Raw genomic sequence first — 17,555 nt, 5'->3', positions numbered from 1 at the left:
TACCAAGACTCCAGGTCTGCTAGCACCTGATCCCAGTTAGCTTCTTTGAGGTAATTACTCCAAGGGTTCACATATTTTTTCCACTAGCAATATGATGTTGTTGTCAATAAAGACATGAAATATCAGAAATTGTTTTGTGTTATTATGTTAGGTACATTATATTTGTTAATACTTAGATGAAGATCAGATCATGTTTTATGACAAACTAATGCAAAAGGAAGGTCAACATACTTTTGTCTTGCCACTTTACATGGAATCGTTCAAATGTTTTGAAAAATATTATATTTATATATTTTGAGCAGGCACCACAGAAGTGTCTAATGCCTAAGATAGTTTGCTATGGTGTGGCTCAGACAATCCAAAGATTCCTCATTTATAAGGTATACTTTACAACTCACGTGTATTTTCTACTCTTTAGTACTTATCTGCGTCGAAGTGTGAAATGGTTTAAGATGAATGATATGTATTTCCGGTATGCAATTTAGCAAAAGGATATGATAACTGCTGTACATCCTGAGGGCAAACTCATTTTCAGAGCCAATATGATGCATGCTAAGTTGCAGATCAAAAACAACATTCCTCATCTTATTACATTCCTCTGAGCAGCTGATGGGATCAAATAATAATACTACGAAGGCTCACATTTCTAGTTTTAAGCGCAGAAAAAGAGAGAACTCCTGCGACTGACAGCAGAGAGTGTCCTCTGTCGGCTGTATGTCTGCTCTCTGATACAGAGCCTGCTTCCAGCCGTGAACTCATGGCTGAGCTGACAGTGGCCAGACACCCGGACGTTGCTCCTGTCAGGCTGACAGCTCTGGCTCTCTCCACAGATCTACTGTCGAGGTGTAATGAGATCATCTTTTACACCAAAAGCTTGCAACAACCATATACTCAGCTGGCCTAGAGGTTGGACAAATAGATCTGTGATCTGAACATGAATGGGTTCTTTTGTTAGCATAATAATGCCATTTTAGTCCACACGGCTCAGTGGATGGTCATGTTGGTTTGAGTTCCACCACTCTGATCCAGACTGAGACAACTATTAACGCTGAACTTTTAATGTAAAGTAGTGTTATTGCCTCAAAATTTGCATTTGTCCAATGCCTGCAAAGCTAGTGTCACCCCTATCAGCCATCTGTAGCTTTGTGTTTACTGCTAATTAGCAAATATTTAAATGCTAAAGAGCTCAATCAAAATAGGGACCAAGGTAACTATTCCTCCAAATCTTTCATATCTTAGCATCAATGTGAGCACTCCAGCGTTAGCATTTAGCTCTGAAATACGCTGTGCCTATAGGTGGAGCCTCACAGAGCTTCTGACATGGCTGCAGACTCCAGGTTCTGTTTGGATTCTCAAGCCCTCATAGGCTCATTATATATGAACTGTTTACTTTTGAAACGGTCCCTTCTGCACCTACTGCATCTCTGCTAGTTGGACGAGGTGGAATTTAATTTATTGGCTCCAGCTTTTAAGCTTTGTCACTTTTCAGTTTTATACGCTGTAATTGTGAAATTGTTTACTCTGGGTTCTGGACTACTGGCCAAACAAAAAACAATTTCAAGACATCTAGGGTTCTTTTCCCAGACATTTTTCGTAGACTAAATGATTAATAAGAGAAAAATAATTGCCAGCAAACACAATTATTAATTTCAGCCTGAATGCTTTCAAGAACTGCTCCTTGTCTAGGTAAGGAACCGCTGCTTTTATGGGCCTCTAAATCCCTTTCAGACACTGCGTGTGATAACAAGCTGTACAAATAAACTTTCCTTGACCTTCAAAGTAAGCCTGCGCAGCACACATTCCATTACACAGCAATCTTTTGACTATTTTTAAGACTCTTTTGTAGATTGTTTTTGTAGCATCTGCACTGCAGATCAAATGAGCATGATCCTATGATGAGTGGCACATGTGGACACAAAGCAGTATTTAGTATGTTCGATGACACGTATGTAAACTGAGTTATTCATGAACGCTCTGTAGATCTGGAGCACTGTCGCTCTGAAAACTTTGTTTGCTCATCCAAGGGTCCTGACATCACACGGGTCAATAAAACAGACATTATTCTCTCTCTATGAACGGGCAGTATATCTTCTGGGTTTTTATTTGTTGCCATGAAGGATCTTGGCAACAGACGACTGGGATCAGATCCAAAGAGTACTTAAGGTGTGTATGTAAACACTGGAGCTAAAAATAGAAAGGGCCACATTCTACTTTGCTTGGCAAACTGCAGATAACATCAGACAACACAGGTCTTTAGACACACATCGTGTTCAAGCCTAACCAGTAAGTCAGCTAAGTACGGCTTCTTTGTGTAGTGCAAGACTTAAATTGATTTACACGACAAATCGCTTCACATTCCCGTGTTTGAAACATCAATATATTGCTACAGAAAGTTATCCAAAAAATACACGCGCCACTAAATTAATGGCAGTCCTTTCTTAATATTACACTTATAAGGGCTTGGCAGCTTTTCAGTTGCTCTCATCAGGTCAACAGTTCAACGCACAGAAATAAATGTTAGATTGTGGAATGGGTTTTTAAAGACTCAGTATTAATCTTGCCAAACTGTTTTTGCAGCTTCACTAATAATTCATGATGCTCAAAAATTGCTTAGCAGGTGGAGTTTTGTAAGGTACTATAAATAATCTTCATAATTCCTCTGCTTCCCCAGTAGGTGGAGGCAAACGTCCACAACAAAGTCTGACAATTAAATAAGTTTACGTGAGTGAAATAGAATGAAATAGCATAAACTTGACTAACACACTGAATAAAAGTTCATTTGCAAATTTCACAGTGACACCAATCCATTCACAAACATCTAAATATTTTATTATGAAAATAAGAGAACATACTTTGAGCACATCTTTCCTTCTATCATGCATTAGAGCTGATGGACACACATGGGTAGGGTATTTTGGCCGGACAGTCCCTCTGCTACACTTGCAGTGCAGTTCTTAATGTCTCAATGGTTCACAGGATGCCACAGTGAGGAAGTGCTGAAGACCATCCATGGTCATTAATATGAATATGACAGATGATGTACAGTATCTGTGTGTGGCTCACTGATGAAAGACTGACTGTGGGTTTCAGGATGTGTTGTGTGTGTGATTAGAGGCTTCTCTTTTGAAGTGTTTGTTGTTGTCGTTCACTTGGTCTCCTGGGCTTTTTTGGCGCTCTGTTTCTCCTTTGCCTGGTGAAACAATCCCAGAGTCAATGTCGATAGTGTCTGGAGTTCAGACATTTGTACAGAACATTACAGCTTCTGACATGTTCTCAACTACTCTATTATTCGATCCTGAAACTATTTTGTTTTAATATTGATCATTAGCAGATTTACACACAACTAAAGTATTCTAAAACAAAATTAACTTGACATACAGTCATATTCCTCGACTAGGCAACATGCCAGCAAGACAGTTTGCCATCTAGTGGAGAGAACAAACATTGAACTTCTGTTTTCCATCAACAGCATTTTATTAGAATTATATATATAATTATGTTTAATTACTTTGCTTCACATTGACCAACGCCTATCTTTATTTATCCTTCAATATTTAAATGTCTAGCTGGTAGCACATAAATATCTAATTAAAAATAAAAGGAATGTATACAGGAGGTAGAACAAGGTTTCAAAAAGGTATTTAAATATGCCCAGACCCGTGTTCAGTGCAAGTAAATAGTGCTGTGGAATTTCACAGAAAAAATAAATAAATAAATAAATAAAAATACCTTCTCCACCAAAGGTATTAACTGCTGGTACTCTGCCAGAGTCTTCAGTAGCTCCATGATGAAAGGAAGATAGTTGTGCTTTCGCCGAATGTTTTCAATCTGTAAGAACACACATAAAGCCAAGAAGTGACAGGAAAAACTGGTTTAGATTAATGTGGTGGTCGGGAGGAAATGTACTAAACCTCTAGGACTGAACTGCATTTAATGGGAACATATGTCTCAAGAAATACAGCAACAGAGAATCCAGTGCTGAGGAAAAACCCACCTTATATCTTTTAAGTTTCTGATTTTCCTCTTCAATAAGGAGCTGGTACTTGGCAATTTCTGACTGGATGGAGCTGAGAAACGTGCTGCTCTGGTCTGTGTCCATTGGTTCATCCTAGCAACAAAAAGGAAAAACAGCTTTTTATATATCAAGAATAAATCCTAACCAGTTTGCAGCAATTTCCTCTAAAAAAAAAAAAAAAAAAAAAGCCAGTGTTGATTTAAATGCTAGCTGTGTTGCATGACACTATGGAGAAATTCAAGTTGTTTTCACTGTTGACTTAATGTAAAATTTTGATTTTTAATATTATTTTATTGAATTTTTAATTTAAATATTTTTAAAAGTAAAATCTTTTTATTAAAAAGTGCTTCTTAAACAGTGATAATCACTTACATTTTTTAAAGGCAGGATGCATGTTCTTGTTTTTGCTGACCTCCAGTGGTTGACGATTTTACTACAACAATGCAGATGTGTACTCAAGGTGTGACTAGTGTACAGTACCATGAAAGTACTGTTAGGTGTGGTTGTTACTAATTACATGCCTGACAGCTCACACTAATGATGCTTTCATATGTGGCAACAGACTAAATTTTGAACCAGCCTGACTTGAAGTTACTTTTGAAGTCACTGCTTGAGGAATAGAAGATGAGATAAAACCTACCATTCAATGTTCTATTTCTGTAAAACATTCACAGACCTACTGTATATTTTTATATACTCCTGAAAACCTGTGAAACTTCTAAATATAAGTCATTCTCTCATTTGTTTTAAATATGACAATAACTTGTATAATCCCGGTCTGTTCCCTGTTCATATAGCTGAGCAACCTCTCGAGAATATTCCAACTCAGTGTCATTTTCTAAGTGTTCCAACTCGATGCATGATTCATTCCGTCATATTTCACCAAAAATGAAGCATGTATCCGACACATTATGTACTCGACAAATATGACAGACATGATAAATAGATCAGTAAATGTCTCAAACCACACCATTGTTATTTTTTATACTTGCACTCACCATAGCCATCTCTCACTTACAAAAGCAAAATAATAAATTATTCTTTCATGTCTGCACTCTTCTGCTGCCACTCACCTCAGTAAGCTGAGTCTGGAGCTCTGAGATTTTCCTCTCATATATCATCTTTCTGTCTGAGACAATCGCCATTAGGTTGAAGCGGATCTCTCCTTCACTATACCTGAAGAGAGAAACAATACAAGTTAAGTGACTACAGATACGCTGTGTTAGCAAATCAGATATAGTTCAGCTAGAATAACATGTACACAGTACACAGATAGAAAATACCTGCATAATAAACCTCAACATACAGAGAACAGACTGTGTTTTTAAGAAAAGTAAAGGGTTAAATTGAAAGTGTGTAATAAATGTAGAAAAAAAATTCTGTACTTCTGTATCCTCTTCTCAATAACTGGGCGCACAGCACTGATCCAGTCATCCTGGTTGCATGCACCTGGTGGAAAAAAACAAATACACACACACAAAAAAAAAAAAAACACAACACAATATTTAAAAATACTGTAGCTGTCCATGTATACACCTAGTCCAAACACGCAACACAAAACAACCAGTTTTAATGGAAATGGGCCGTGGCCAAAAAGACAAAACCCAGTTGCGCACAAAACGGCCTCACAGTGAGAAACTATAAACAGCAAAACTTTGTGCTGAAATAAATAATAATAAAAAATCTAATTGCATTTTTCCGTTTACCCAGATCAATTGGTCCCTCTCGAAGTCCATCCAGCTCGTATAGTCTGCCATTTACAGGAACATAGCTCACAAAGTGAAAGGCATCTTCGTCCTTTGCTGATGATTTTGCATCAAATTCAAACATCTGTTGTCTGCATATGTAAATACACAATTAAAAGATTGGAATTAAAAATAAATACCATTTATCACACTGAAAATAAATATGTTAGTGTTCATACTGTATTAAAACAGAGTAACTATGCAAGATGCCGAAGTGCTACACATTGGCGCATTTGCCATATATGAAATTAATCAGAATGAATGAAAAAATTAACCAGAATGACATGTGCCTAATCCACAAAAGCAGAGTGAAATGAGGAGTTAAAAATAGCATAGAGCCAATCAAACAGAGCTTCTGCAGATGGATATAATATGAGCAGGGGCTTACCTTGCAAAGCTGTTGTGAACTTGTCGGATCACTTCAGAGTTGCTGAGAGCCAAACCTTTCATCTGAGGAGAGCAGGAGATGCAGAATCGTAATACTGACTGTATAATCCCTCGACAAATGAGCAGCAATATCATGAATGGCTAAATGAACCGAATACTAACTATCCTACAAACCTTAGCGAACTATCAGCATTTCATAAAGTACAGTCCATAATATTACAGTTACTAAACAGAAGGATTTTATTGGTGCAGCTACATCTTGACAAACTACAGAAAAATAACCAGGGGAATAGACAGGTAAATTCACAAACTAATACACACCATCTAAAATAGAATAAATTAAAAAATACCACGAACTTACAGCAGCGTCAAAACTCTGTGAAAACTCTCTGAACTCTGTCAGTGTGTCTCCAAGCAACAAGTCAGAATGGGAGCAGTTGAGCAGAACACTGACTATCGCTTGGGTAGCACAGGCATTGTTAATGACCTAAAAATACAGGGAAGAAAAGTAATTAATAATACTGTTATGTGTGTAAGAGCAAGCACCACACAACACAACTGTTTAGTGACCAATGAGATTTCAGACGTTGCAACCAATTTGTAACCACAGATTTGTAGTTCTGTGTAATTGCAAATAGCATTTAAAATCTAAAGTCAGTACACTTAAACCTAATATATAATATATAACATACAATATTATAATATCCTTTATGTCATAGCCCAGTCAATAAATGACCACAGCAACTCATTATCTACTTAATTATTCAACTTGGCCAAACAACTCTGCCTTAGATATTAATTATTTGTAGGTAGTTGGGTCTCTCTTTTTATTATGGGCTGTAAAGTTACCATGTCATGTTCCCATAGTTGATAAAATACAGTGAGAAAACAATTAAAGCCGATTAACTGATTAGTCGACCAACAGAAAAATAACTTGCAACTATTTGCTAACAGATTAACTTGAAACAAATTCATTTTTCATTTATAATTTCAACAGAATATTTCATAAATTCAGGAGACTGTTACGCAGCTGTCCTGTAAACATTTAGCTACCAAGGCACCCCTTCTTTTAAAAAATAAACAACAATTAAAATAAATTAAGTTAAATGCATCAGGAAAGACATGCATGCATAAAGGAGCCAACTTTAAACTGAGGTGCAGATAGAGGTTGAAACCAATTCTGGCAATTCATTGTCAGTGCCATTTATACCAATGTTGTTGGGCAAAAATATGGTAGTGTCCTACTACTATTAAATATTCCATGTTGCAGACTTGCATAAAAACAACAAACTTACTTGTTTTGCAAAAAAGATGTGATCAAGTCTTGAATCCTGGACAATTGATCCTGCTGGCTCTTCACCTGGCTGCCACTTGAACAGGAAAATCAACCCATGCACTGGTCTGAAATAGAACAGATCAATTAAAAAATGTCTGTCTTTGGAGGAAGCATGGGAGGTAATGAAGTCGGATTTATGCACATACTTCAAGTTGTCAAAGTTCTCTGGCTCCATGCTCCATATCTCCTCAACCTGGGCTCCTTTGCAGCCTGACAATGACAAGTAAAGCATCAAATATCCATTCACACTTGTAATAACTGTGTCAGTAAGGTCTGTCTGGACCGTAATCAATGCTACCCATGTGAGCAGCTACTTGTAGGTAAGAATGCAGAATAAAACATATCAAATGTCTTCATCAGTAGTAGTCGTAGTAATGTTTGTTTACACGCGCCGTTGTTTTGAACGCTGAGTAATGCTAGCTAGTTAGCATGTCTAATTAAGTTAGCTATGACTGCTCAATTACTAGCTGCATATAAACTTTTTTTTTAATACAACGTGTGGGTGGCTGTTGACACAGCATAACCTTCCTTATATCTTTGGTTTAATCCCCATAGCATGTTTTCTGTTTGCACAGGATGTCAATACCTGCTAATCGTTTGCTAATTTGGTTAGAAGTTACCGTTAGCTTGGAGCAGCTAGCTAGCTCCGTGTAGCCGCATTAACGTTACATTGAATGAGCAGCTAGCGTTAAGCTATCGCTACGAGCCACTCACCAAACCCTTTTATCAGCTCCGTGAACACTCCAGGGTCGCTCTCCATCAGACACCATTCTCCTGCGCTTCCGGCCATTGTCTGCAATGTTGTTTATTCAATCTACTGTGAACATATACAAGATGCTAATATCCTAGCTTAGCAGCACGCCCGCTAGTCTGGCTAATTTAACTGGAGTGACCTCATCGTGATGCGGTGCGATGTGGACAGAGTGAGTGCGTAGTTTCCTTCGCAGCGCACACCGCAGGGAGGCAGCGCACATGGGACAATTCATAAAAACCCAAACTTTAGCCAACACACTACACACCAACACTATACACATCGACCTCATCTAAGACATTCATGACAATCAGAGTTCTCATTACGAAGGATTGCGTCTTACGGTTTTAAACTAATACCCGCCCTGCTGGGAAAAAGAGGGACACGAGCGGGATAAAAAACGAAGCACCCTTCTATAAACACTTGCAGACAGCGGACGTTCATTCATATTCATTCATTTTAATCATTATAAATATACATTCAAGGCATTAACAACAACTTAAGATGGCTTTGGCATTAAACATACGTCCATCAATCTGAATATTGATAACACTGATTCCTCATCCATTCATTCATTTAGAAACCACCTTCCTAATATAACAGAAATTCAAACATAACTACTGATAAACTCTAGATATGCTGCAATAAAAATGCTTTAGCAAGTAAAAAAAAATACAAAATAATGATATCTTTCACATACAGTCTATGCAAATAATGTAAGATTCCTCAATAAGGTATACCATTCAAACAAAACATGCTAGTCATACAAAAATCTGTCCTTGGTCTAAACTTACAAGATATGGAAAATGAATAAAGGTAAATACAATATTCTACAGGGATATACAGTTTCATGATGTGAACATCAGTGTCATGAGAACTCTTACTTATCCACCATACAGAAATATGAGAAGTAGTTCCACTATTGACCGGTTTTGTTTAAAAGACAACAGCTTTAATAAAGCATCATCCCTGGATAAAATGTCTGTATCCCAAACATCAGGTATCCAATGCACATTCATAAATAAACAACATATCTGCACAATGTATAAATTGCCTCATGAGATCAAGAAAATATTTAATAAATACAGGGTTTAAAAAAACTAAAAGAACGGTTAGTCATTTGGCAGATTCAAACTGTCCGCTGCCAGAGCCTTCAGAGCTGGTCGCAGCACAGCAGGAGGCACACTGTTCGATAAGGGGCACCAACTTGCCCTGCTGATGTAACTGCTTGGTATCAGAGCCACCCCCAATGCAGTTTCCGTTAATGAAGACTCTCGGCACCTGAACACACAAATCACATAACAATAATAGCAAAGTTAGCATGAGTCAGGGAAGAAAAATCTTCTTTTATGGTAGTGTTTTTGAAAGTGCTCTTTTTTCAGTGCAGTTGTCTATTTTACTAACAGTGTGTCTGTAATGAAATTAAATGCCATATTTTTACCGGTAAAAGAGATTAGAGATTACAGTCCAGTTCTCTGGTCTTTATCTTGATTCAGATTTAGCTATTTTGAGTTAACACAAAGACATAATTCTTGGCTGCAGCCCTAACAATAACACAAGTCAAGTCAAACTAAATTTAACTGCAAAGCAGGGCTGCCAGAACAAACAAGCTGTCAGACATCCTTGTATTGATTCTTTTTTATCAGATGCTAAAATTACAGACTGCAAAGTTACTTCTGATCCCAATATACAACACTTACTGTTCTGGCACCGGTCATCTGAGCTAAAGCCTCTTGCAGTCTCCTTCCATCAGTGTGTTCATCCAGTTCAATAACTTTGTAGGTTGCACCAATTTCATTGAACACATTCTTGGCCATTTTGCAGTAAGGGCAGGTGGTCTTGGAAAATATCACCACACAGTTCTGTGACACCACCTCCTGCAAGGTGAGGTAACAATAAGATTAAAATTAATATCAGTAGAACACATAAACAGCCTGAACAGACTGTATAGCTCTCAAATGGCATGCTCGACAAACTGACTGAAGATGCATAAAATATAACAACTGACAGAGTCATATACTACATACTTTCTACATTATATATTTTCTAAAAGCTACAATTTAATGTTAATCTTTATCTCTTTAAATAGAAAATGTAGACTTGCTAAATAATCACATTGTGCTAAGGGTCAATATTATTCAACCCCCTGAATAGAATTTCTCTTAAGAGTATAAGACCATACATTTTGAGGACTGTAGTAAACACTGGGAAGTCAAAACGTGGATTTAGACATACTTGAGATTTTTAATTTTGATAACAAATAGAAAATTTATAAGAAAGAAAGGTGTAACTACATTATAAAGGCATCCACAGCACGCTAGTGGAGAGTCTGACACACTGACTGCGAGTAACTGACCTTTACATCTCTGCTTACCTGAACATACTGTACACAGGCTGTGCTCGACAGACCTCCAGTGGACGATGTATAATTCCCCATTCTGAAAAAAGAAATATTTTAAGGAGCATGAAGCAGATGAACCTTTACATTAAGATCTACTAACTGTAATCTGACACACACAACAAGGATTAAAATGTCTAGGCACAAAAATTAACCTTCGAAACGTGGAGATATAGCAGGAAGAGACGACTTGAAGATTAATAAGTAGAATCAGAACAATATCTAACTGAACGACTACTGCTGGTCTGAAAATAACGTTAGCGTTGCACATTTTGACATCCATTGTTATAATGTTAGTCCTCACTGCTTCTTTTTGTAAATAGCGTCTTTTCGTTCCTTGTAACGTCGGGTGTACAAGTCAACAAAGGCGTATGTGCTCGGTAATCCGGGATTAGGATTGGGAGTACACACGCTCTGCACTGCCACTGCTAATTAGCTTCACCAAACTCCATTGAAGATTTCCGGCAATATCAACATGGCGGGCTAATGGGAAACCACACAATGATTCGTATCAGAGCGGGTACAGTTAATAAACCCTGATCAATGTATTGTAAATTCGGTGTGCATTAAAAAAACCTGCCACTGCGTGTCTCGATTTAATTTTGTTTACTGTAATTGCTTCACTACAGCCAAACAGTGATGATTTGGTGACATGCAAAGGTAACGTTAACCTTTCCCTTTTTCAACATATTGGAAAGAAATGATGTCCAGTGATACTGCATTATTTACTGCCACTAACGAAACCACTGGGGGTTTGTTTCATAACGGTGTGTGACTGACTGACTGACTGATTGATTGATTGACTAGCTAGCCTGCTGTGCTGTTAGAGTTTACAGTCAAGCTAGCGGGAAGGTGTAGAATGACCTTCGGTAGCCGGTCCATGCCACCCGGGGAAGACATCCAGCTCGGGAAAACATAGAGAAGAAAGAATATACAGCCAAGAAGGTAAACGAGCTTTTATCCCGAATGAAACATGAGGTTAACCTACAAGTCATTCTGAAGTTCCACTGCGCCCTGCCTGTTACTGTTCGTTTGCTTTAGTCCCTCATTTCCACTGTTTATGCCTGAAAACCTACCTTGTGACAACCGGAAGTAGATCTGACGCAAGTTACGGAGTGAACGTACCGTTCACGTCAACACGTACTGCCCACAAGAACGTGTCAACGTGATTACGTCTTGGATGCGTCCACAGCCTGAGTTACACAGATTGGTGGATTCCAGGAAGGGGAGGAGCCTAACAAGAGGCGTGAATTGACAGCAAAATTAAAAATATTGATAAATGTTGTTGACTTAAGCAGAAAACAACCTGCTCTGATTTCATTTCTTTTATTACTAGAAGCTAAAATCTATTCTAATCAATAGCGTTGTATGATTTCAATATATATTTTCATTGTTGACTTGGTGAATGTCTTTAAATGCACAGGAACTGCTACAGACTAAAACTGGTACTTATCACAAATACATCTGTGCAGTACTGAGGAGGTGTATACTACATTCCACATATTTCAAATAAGATAAGATTATTAAGTTGTCCCTGATTTATTTATATATGTATGAATTTTGACAATGCTCAGAAGTGTGTTCCAAGAGATACCAGTGGAACTCCAGTAATCAGTATAGATAGCATTCTTCTTGCACCATACTCACAGCACAGACACAAATGTGGTACAAATGCTAAATATTTCTTTCGTCATCCTCCAAAGGGTTTTGTTTCTCCTCCCTCTGCAAATGCAAGTGAAAATGCAGTTAGGTTCAAAATTAGCTGTTTCCAGTATACTATGTTAGCCCAGAATAGGCTCACAGGGTAGGGAATCAATCACAAATCAAAATACATGTGATGAGGCAGCATAAGAGTGCTTCACTTCAAATACTTTTTGTTTTGTTTTTTAAAGCTAAGAGGAGAAATGCATCATTTCAGAATTGATTCACACCATCAAAAAGATCTGCAGTTTTGCCCTGGAGTGGGTAATACAAAGCCAGAAATGTTACAAAAGACTGGAAAATAGTGTTAGGATTCAAATACCTCCTCATAACAGATAACAATCAAGAAGGATTTGAGAAGTCAGCGTGACTGCCCAGATGATCTCTACAACCTCAGTAATAATGGTTAGATTGACCTTTGGTCACACCTTTCTTTCTTTTTACTTCAAATAAAATGTAAGTGCTTCCCTCTGGGAAAACGTATTATCCATAACCTGCACGTGTTTAGATTGCACTTCTCCTCGTGCACATATTATTATCAAACATTTCCAATGGATGGATAGGGGGAAAGGGGAAAAACAAATTTTAACTGGCTGCTGAAATGGTTGCTATAACAATGGACATCACTTCTTACTCACAGGCATACAATCTGAATAGATTCATGTTGTCCTGTTGGACTAATTACTCACCACAGAGGCTCATATTTTAGCTCACATTGGTTTAATAGCTGACATTTATTTATTCATTGTATTTTCAGATGCAAACACAGGAATAGCAGCTAAAAATACTTTTTTGACGTTGTTAGACAAAGGATACAGTAATTGGAATTTTAAAAAGCATAATTCATGTCCCATTTCAGGCCCAGTTAGGAAAATGTGTCCATCTCCCCTCATGTAAAACATGTTGGTAATGAGGCATGGAAAAACATTTCAGGCTGCAGTGAAATTCTGACATGTGGAACTGGCAATTGTTGACAAACTGTTGGTGGATGTATTCACTCTACTGAGTTCCACAGAGCCATCAGATAAATGCCACAGCTGCAGCTTCCTGACATAGATGTATGTACTTCATATGCTGTGAGAAACAAATTTACATAGGTTCATGTAATGTGCCTCTCCTCTTATCTAATTGTGTGATAATGGTGAATGTGCTTTGTTCATTTAACATGAAGGACACGGTGTACATACACAATTATCAGTTCCTGCATCAGTAGAACAGGATCATTAACTTAAGAAACAGGACATTATTTAGAAAATGGACTCTGTATTGTTTGCTGTGTATAATTTGTCTTTAGAGAAGAATGAGCAGCCATTAGTGTGATCTATGTCACACATCTCAATGACATTAGGCGTCTGATGCTTCACTTTGACAAATTAGAGCCAGCGTGGGGTGAGTTGTTGACATTAGCGTTTCTGGTTTAACATTTGTCTGTGACACAAATCTGCAAGACATAAATAAATTAAGTCGATGAACATATTGTGAATGTTTTAGGGTTTTTTTCATCATGGTGAAGTGAAAATCGAACTTATCCCAGCTCTATATTGCAGAACACAGATCAGTAATTCAGTGATTTTGCCAGTTATCCAGTAGAACTGTGATGTGTCAATGTGAGCAGCAATGTTAACCAGTTTAGCTGTTGAGGGTACTTGAAGCGTTTTGGAATCACTGTACTGATACTCATAGGGTAAGTGTGTATTTTAGAAGTTAGAGTAGATCTAACTCACATCTCATATCTAACACTTGACTCCAGTTAGCATTTATTAATGTTATTAATCGCAGTTCACAATATGGACAAGAACAATACAGTGATTTGTGTGTTTATATATAAAGAGTTCACTCGCAGTACTTTTCCTCTTCCGTTGGATTTCACACAACAGAGTTTTAGTTTTTGTATAGTTCTCTGCAAAGTAAAATGCCAACCATCACAGAGAGGGGAGGAAGCAGGCGTAACAGTGTATGTTTTCAGATAAATTCCCTTGGAAGGCTCTCACAGTGTTGCACTCCTCTCTCACTTCCACCCAGCTGTCCAATCTCAGCAGGAAGTGAGTGTGATTCCAGAAAGTTACAGAAATTGTCAGACTCTGTGCTTCCTAATTTAGAGAGGAAGAGGGATTTCTGGAGCTTTTCCATCAGATTTAATGAGTATGCAAATGTCTTCTAATGTGTGAGAAGTCAGCATTATAATAAAGATTTCCCACCACTGTCTGACACGTTCCTGCTGTCCTTCTTTTCATTCCTGTCGACTGTACAAGCATTAACATATTTATCTTTTGATTGACAAGCTGATTAGGATTTTCTTTTTAGGCAGAATGAAAGTCACATTCTTTCATGAGTCACACCTATTGTTTGCAAAATGATGATCTTTTGATTAAATTTTACCTGCTTTGAAAAATGTCAAATTGTAATCATTGGCTTAGATTTATTTCTGTCATCCCAACGTTCAAGCGGAGAAAGTGAGGGGATTTCTCAGTTGTTTGCTTCCCCAGATACCCCGCACATGATTGTATTTTCTCTACAGTTTACAGTTGCTTCAGGCCAAGCAGCCTGATACTAAAGAAAAATCTAAATTGTGCTCTCAATTGATCAAAGCGTAGCTCTTGGCTGTAGCTTGATTGAGTGTTGTGGAGTTTCTGCTTAACAGGCAATTGGCAAAGTGTATAATAACTCATTTTTAGTCAGTTCATCAATAAACTAACACTAAAATCTATACCACTTACCATGCGGATAAGTAAAGTGTGTGTGTGTCACTGTGATTTTTCACTCCATGTGAAATTCAGTCTGGAAAGGAGCTGGAGCTGAAGCCAGGTTTCCTATTTTTATTTATTGAGAAAACTGTCAGTCAGAGGTTGTTGCAGTCAGAATGGCCTGGGTTGATTCCAAGTCTCCTTAAGACAAGGTCCAGAGGGGTCGAGACAGAGCCAACGCCGTCGCCCGAGAAATTAAGGGCTTAATTTTCAAGAGAGCTCATAAAAAGTGTGCTGAACGTTTGTATTTTCCTCCAGATATAAAGATCCTAATCAACTCTACATTGATTTTTGTTCATAGACTCTGAATTGTATTCTCCATAGCTAATTTGTTTTAGTTTTATGGCCACTATTGTACTCTGTGGTTGATGTATTTAAAAATAAATAGTGAGATAAACATACTTCCTGCCTAGAACCTTAACCCCTACATAGTAAAAACTCCAGTTTATACCTGGATAAATGTGTCTGCCAAATGACTAAATGTAAAAGAAGTCTTGATATGTGATGGGTCTTTTTTTCTCTAGTGACCAAAAATCAATTCAAGTGTCCAAACATGGACATTTTTATTAAAGATAGGAGCTTTTGAATGGTTTATGTTCAAAAGCATGGATCCATTAAAATACTAAACTAATTTAACCAACATACTTAACTCAAAAAACCTTTAATGAACAAATTAAGTACAGATTAAAATGAGTAAGCTCAACCGACCCCTATCCACTCACCACCAGTTAATACATTAATTACAAAGATCTGGAAACCTTCAGCTATCAGTTTATTATAAAGATATATAAGATGCAAAAACTGGACATCTTAAAATCAACTTTGCAAATACACTAATCAGCAAAATATTTATGCCTTTTCCTTGTGTGTATTGTTACTGTGAGTCATGTAGCCAAATTAAGTTACAGGATCATTCACATAATGCAGGTCAATAAAGATTTTTATCTACTCAAATTGAACTGTAATCATAGAAACTCTTGTTCGGTGACAGTAAGGATGTTGTCAGAGCCAACAGGGTTCAAGTAACAAACTGAGATCATGTTTCCTGATTTCTCTTTGATTTGTTTGCTCTCAGACAGTTTAATTTCACATCAAACAGCTTAAAGAACTAAAGAAAAAAAAATCTATGTATCAGTTTTGATGGACCAAGCCTAATTCTGCTGCAGGCCAAGGGCATTTTTCTGGCTCTGCACTATTGTTGACTGCTTATCCAACCACTGCCCTCGGAGGCAGAGTCGCCTCCCAGTGCAAAACAACAGATACTATGGCTGCAATATATTTCTCAGACAGAACAATTTATGGCACCATCACTATTAATCATTGCCGTGGAAAGAACGATTGCCTAACTCATCCGGAGCCCCCATAGAAATGTAATTCTCCCTCTGCCTCGAGTGCTTATAGGGGTTAGCTGCAGATGCATTTTGCCCAAGCTCGGGCTCGGTCCTACACTGGCATGGCAATAAGCTGTGTTGATTTAATATCCGTTTGCTGCATGCATTTTCTTGGACATGTAATCAGTCCACAAGGTTCTGCAAGAGGCCATCATGAATCTCGTCGGCTGTACTGTTACCCTCCACCCCTCCATCCACCCTCTCTACCCCCCCAGCAGACAATCACTAGCTCACCAGCAGGACATGGCAGATCCAGCAGCCATTTCTGATTATACTCATGGCTCAGGTTGCTGATTGGCTGTCAGGATGCATGCCGTTTGTTTTCTTTGTTTAGTTTTTTCTCTTTGGTTTTCATGGGTTTCTGTGGTGAGGCATTGTTTTCAGACGTTCTGTCAAAATGATTGAGTTGATGATGGTTTGACATAAAATAAAAAATGTGCTCAAAAAGTATTTGGATGGAAGTGCGAGGGTATCGAAAAGAAGGAAACATATGTGGCATTTACTTAGGTGACAGGCAGATGTTATGATCTAAAGTGGCAGAATTTGTCTTTCGTCTCACAAGCCTGAAGCTCACATGTTGCTGTGTGTTTAGACTGATCATGTAATTCATACAGTTAGCGCTAAGTGGCCAGTTTCATCACATGGCTGAGTCTTTAATGTTCCATCCACACATTATCCAAACTGCTTGTCCTCTTGTGGACAAACTGGAGCTTATCCTAGCTGTCACTGGGCAAAAGGCAGGGACAAATAACCATTCACAACGATGGGCACTTCAACCTTAACCCCCTAATCCAACCTGCATGTCTTTGGATCGTGGGAGGAAGCTGAAGTACCCGAGAAAACCCGCGCAGACACTTTGCTCAGTTTGTCCATGCTAGGTTGGGAATTATGGGGAATCACTAAAATAAATGTAACAATAGGAATAACTTCAACAGGCTTAAAAATGCTAAATGTTATGACTGATGGTTTTATGTGCTTATGTTCTTTCTTTTAAACTCTAATAAGAATCAGTCAGTCTCATCAGACGTGGTTTTCAAAAACACCTTATTAATTATGAATAGCAGGTAATAACCTCAAAACAGAGACA

At 37.9% G+C, this 17,555-nt stretch overlaps 2 protein-coding genes across 5 annotated transcripts; both read right to left on the bottom strand.

Moving 5' to 3' along the window:
- Nucleotides 1-2,803: 2,803 nt before the first annotated feature.
- Nucleotides 2,804-8,397, bottom strand: uchl5 (ubiquitin carboxyl-terminal hydrolase L5). Its single transcript, XM_026342863.1, has 11 exons — nucleotides 8,198-8,397; nucleotides 7,630-7,693; nucleotides 7,443-7,548; nucleotides 6,509-6,634; nucleotides 6,149-6,210; nucleotides 5,722-5,852; nucleotides 5,401-5,464; nucleotides 5,089-5,191; nucleotides 3,995-4,108; nucleotides 3,730-3,828; nucleotides 2,804-3,190 (listed from the first exon to the last, which is right to left on the bottom strand). Exons 1-11 carry the CDS (start codon nucleotides 8,271-8,273, stop codon nucleotides 3,146-3,148), a joined length of 990 nt encoding a protein of 329 aa, XP_026198648.1. The 5' UTR covers nucleotides 8,274-8,397; the 3' UTR covers nucleotides 2,804-3,145.
- Nucleotides 8,398-8,673: 276 nt separating this feature from the next.
- On the bottom strand, nucleotides 8,674-11,724 carry glrx2 (glutaredoxin 2). 4 transcript variants are annotated; one of them, XM_026344469.2, is made up of 4 exons: nucleotides 11,709-11,724; nucleotides 10,609-10,672; nucleotides 9,935-10,111; nucleotides 8,674-9,515 (listed from the first exon to the last, which is right to left on the bottom strand). In XM_026344469.2, exons 2-4 carry the CDS (start codon nucleotides 10,669-10,671, stop codon nucleotides 9,351-9,353), a joined length of 405 nt encoding a protein of 134 aa, XP_026200254.1. In that variant the 5' UTR covers nucleotide 10,672; nucleotides 11,709-11,724; the 3' UTR covers nucleotides 8,674-9,350. The 4 variants fall into 4 exon arrangements, with proteins under 4 accessions (XP_026200254.1, XP_026200246.1, XP_026200231.1 ...); XM_026344461.2 differs by lacking the exon at nucleotides 11,709-11,724 and adding an exon at nucleotides 11,621-11,708; XM_026344446.2 differs by lacking the exon at nucleotides 11,709-11,724 and adding an exon at nucleotides 11,497-11,625.
- Nucleotides 11,725-17,555: the final 5,831 nt, after the last annotated feature.

Source organism: Anabas testudineus, chromosome 4 (assembly GCF_900324465.2).
Source record: "Anabas testudineus chromosome 4, fAnaTes1.2, whole genome shotgun sequence".
Classification (NCBI taxonomy): Eukaryota; Metazoa; Chordata; class Actinopteri; order Anabantiformes; family Anabantidae; genus Anabas; species Anabas testudineus.
This window is presented reverse-complemented; position numbering and strand designations above follow the sequence as displayed.

Bases quoted from the DNA above. Each gene is read 5' to 3' on its own strand.
- uchl5 (XM_026342863.1), bottom strand. From the start codon at position 8,273: ATGGCCGGAAGCGCAGGAGAATGGTGTCTGATGGAGAGCGACCCTGGA. The intron at 5,465-5,721 runs GTAAACGGAAAA...TTTTTCCACCAG, and splicing joins AGAGGGACCAATTGATCTGG to GTGCATGCAACCAGGATGAC. The intron at 5,192-5,400 runs GTACAGAATTTT...TTCTCTCTTCAG, and splicing joins ATTGAGAAGAGGATACAGAA to GTATAGTGAAGGAGAGATCC.
- glrx2 (XM_026344455.2), bottom strand. From the start codon at position 10,915: ATGGATGTCAAAATGTGCAACGCTAACGTTATTTTCAGACCAGCAGTA. The intron at 10,112-10,608 runs GTAAGCAGAGAT...CTCACCTTGCAG, and splicing joins CCTGTGTACAGTATGTTCAG to GAGGTGGTGTCACAGAACTG. The intron at 9,516-9,934 runs GTAAGTGTTGTA...TTGTGTGTTCAG, and splicing joins AGATGACCGGTGCCAGAACA to GTGCCGAGAGTCTTCATTAA.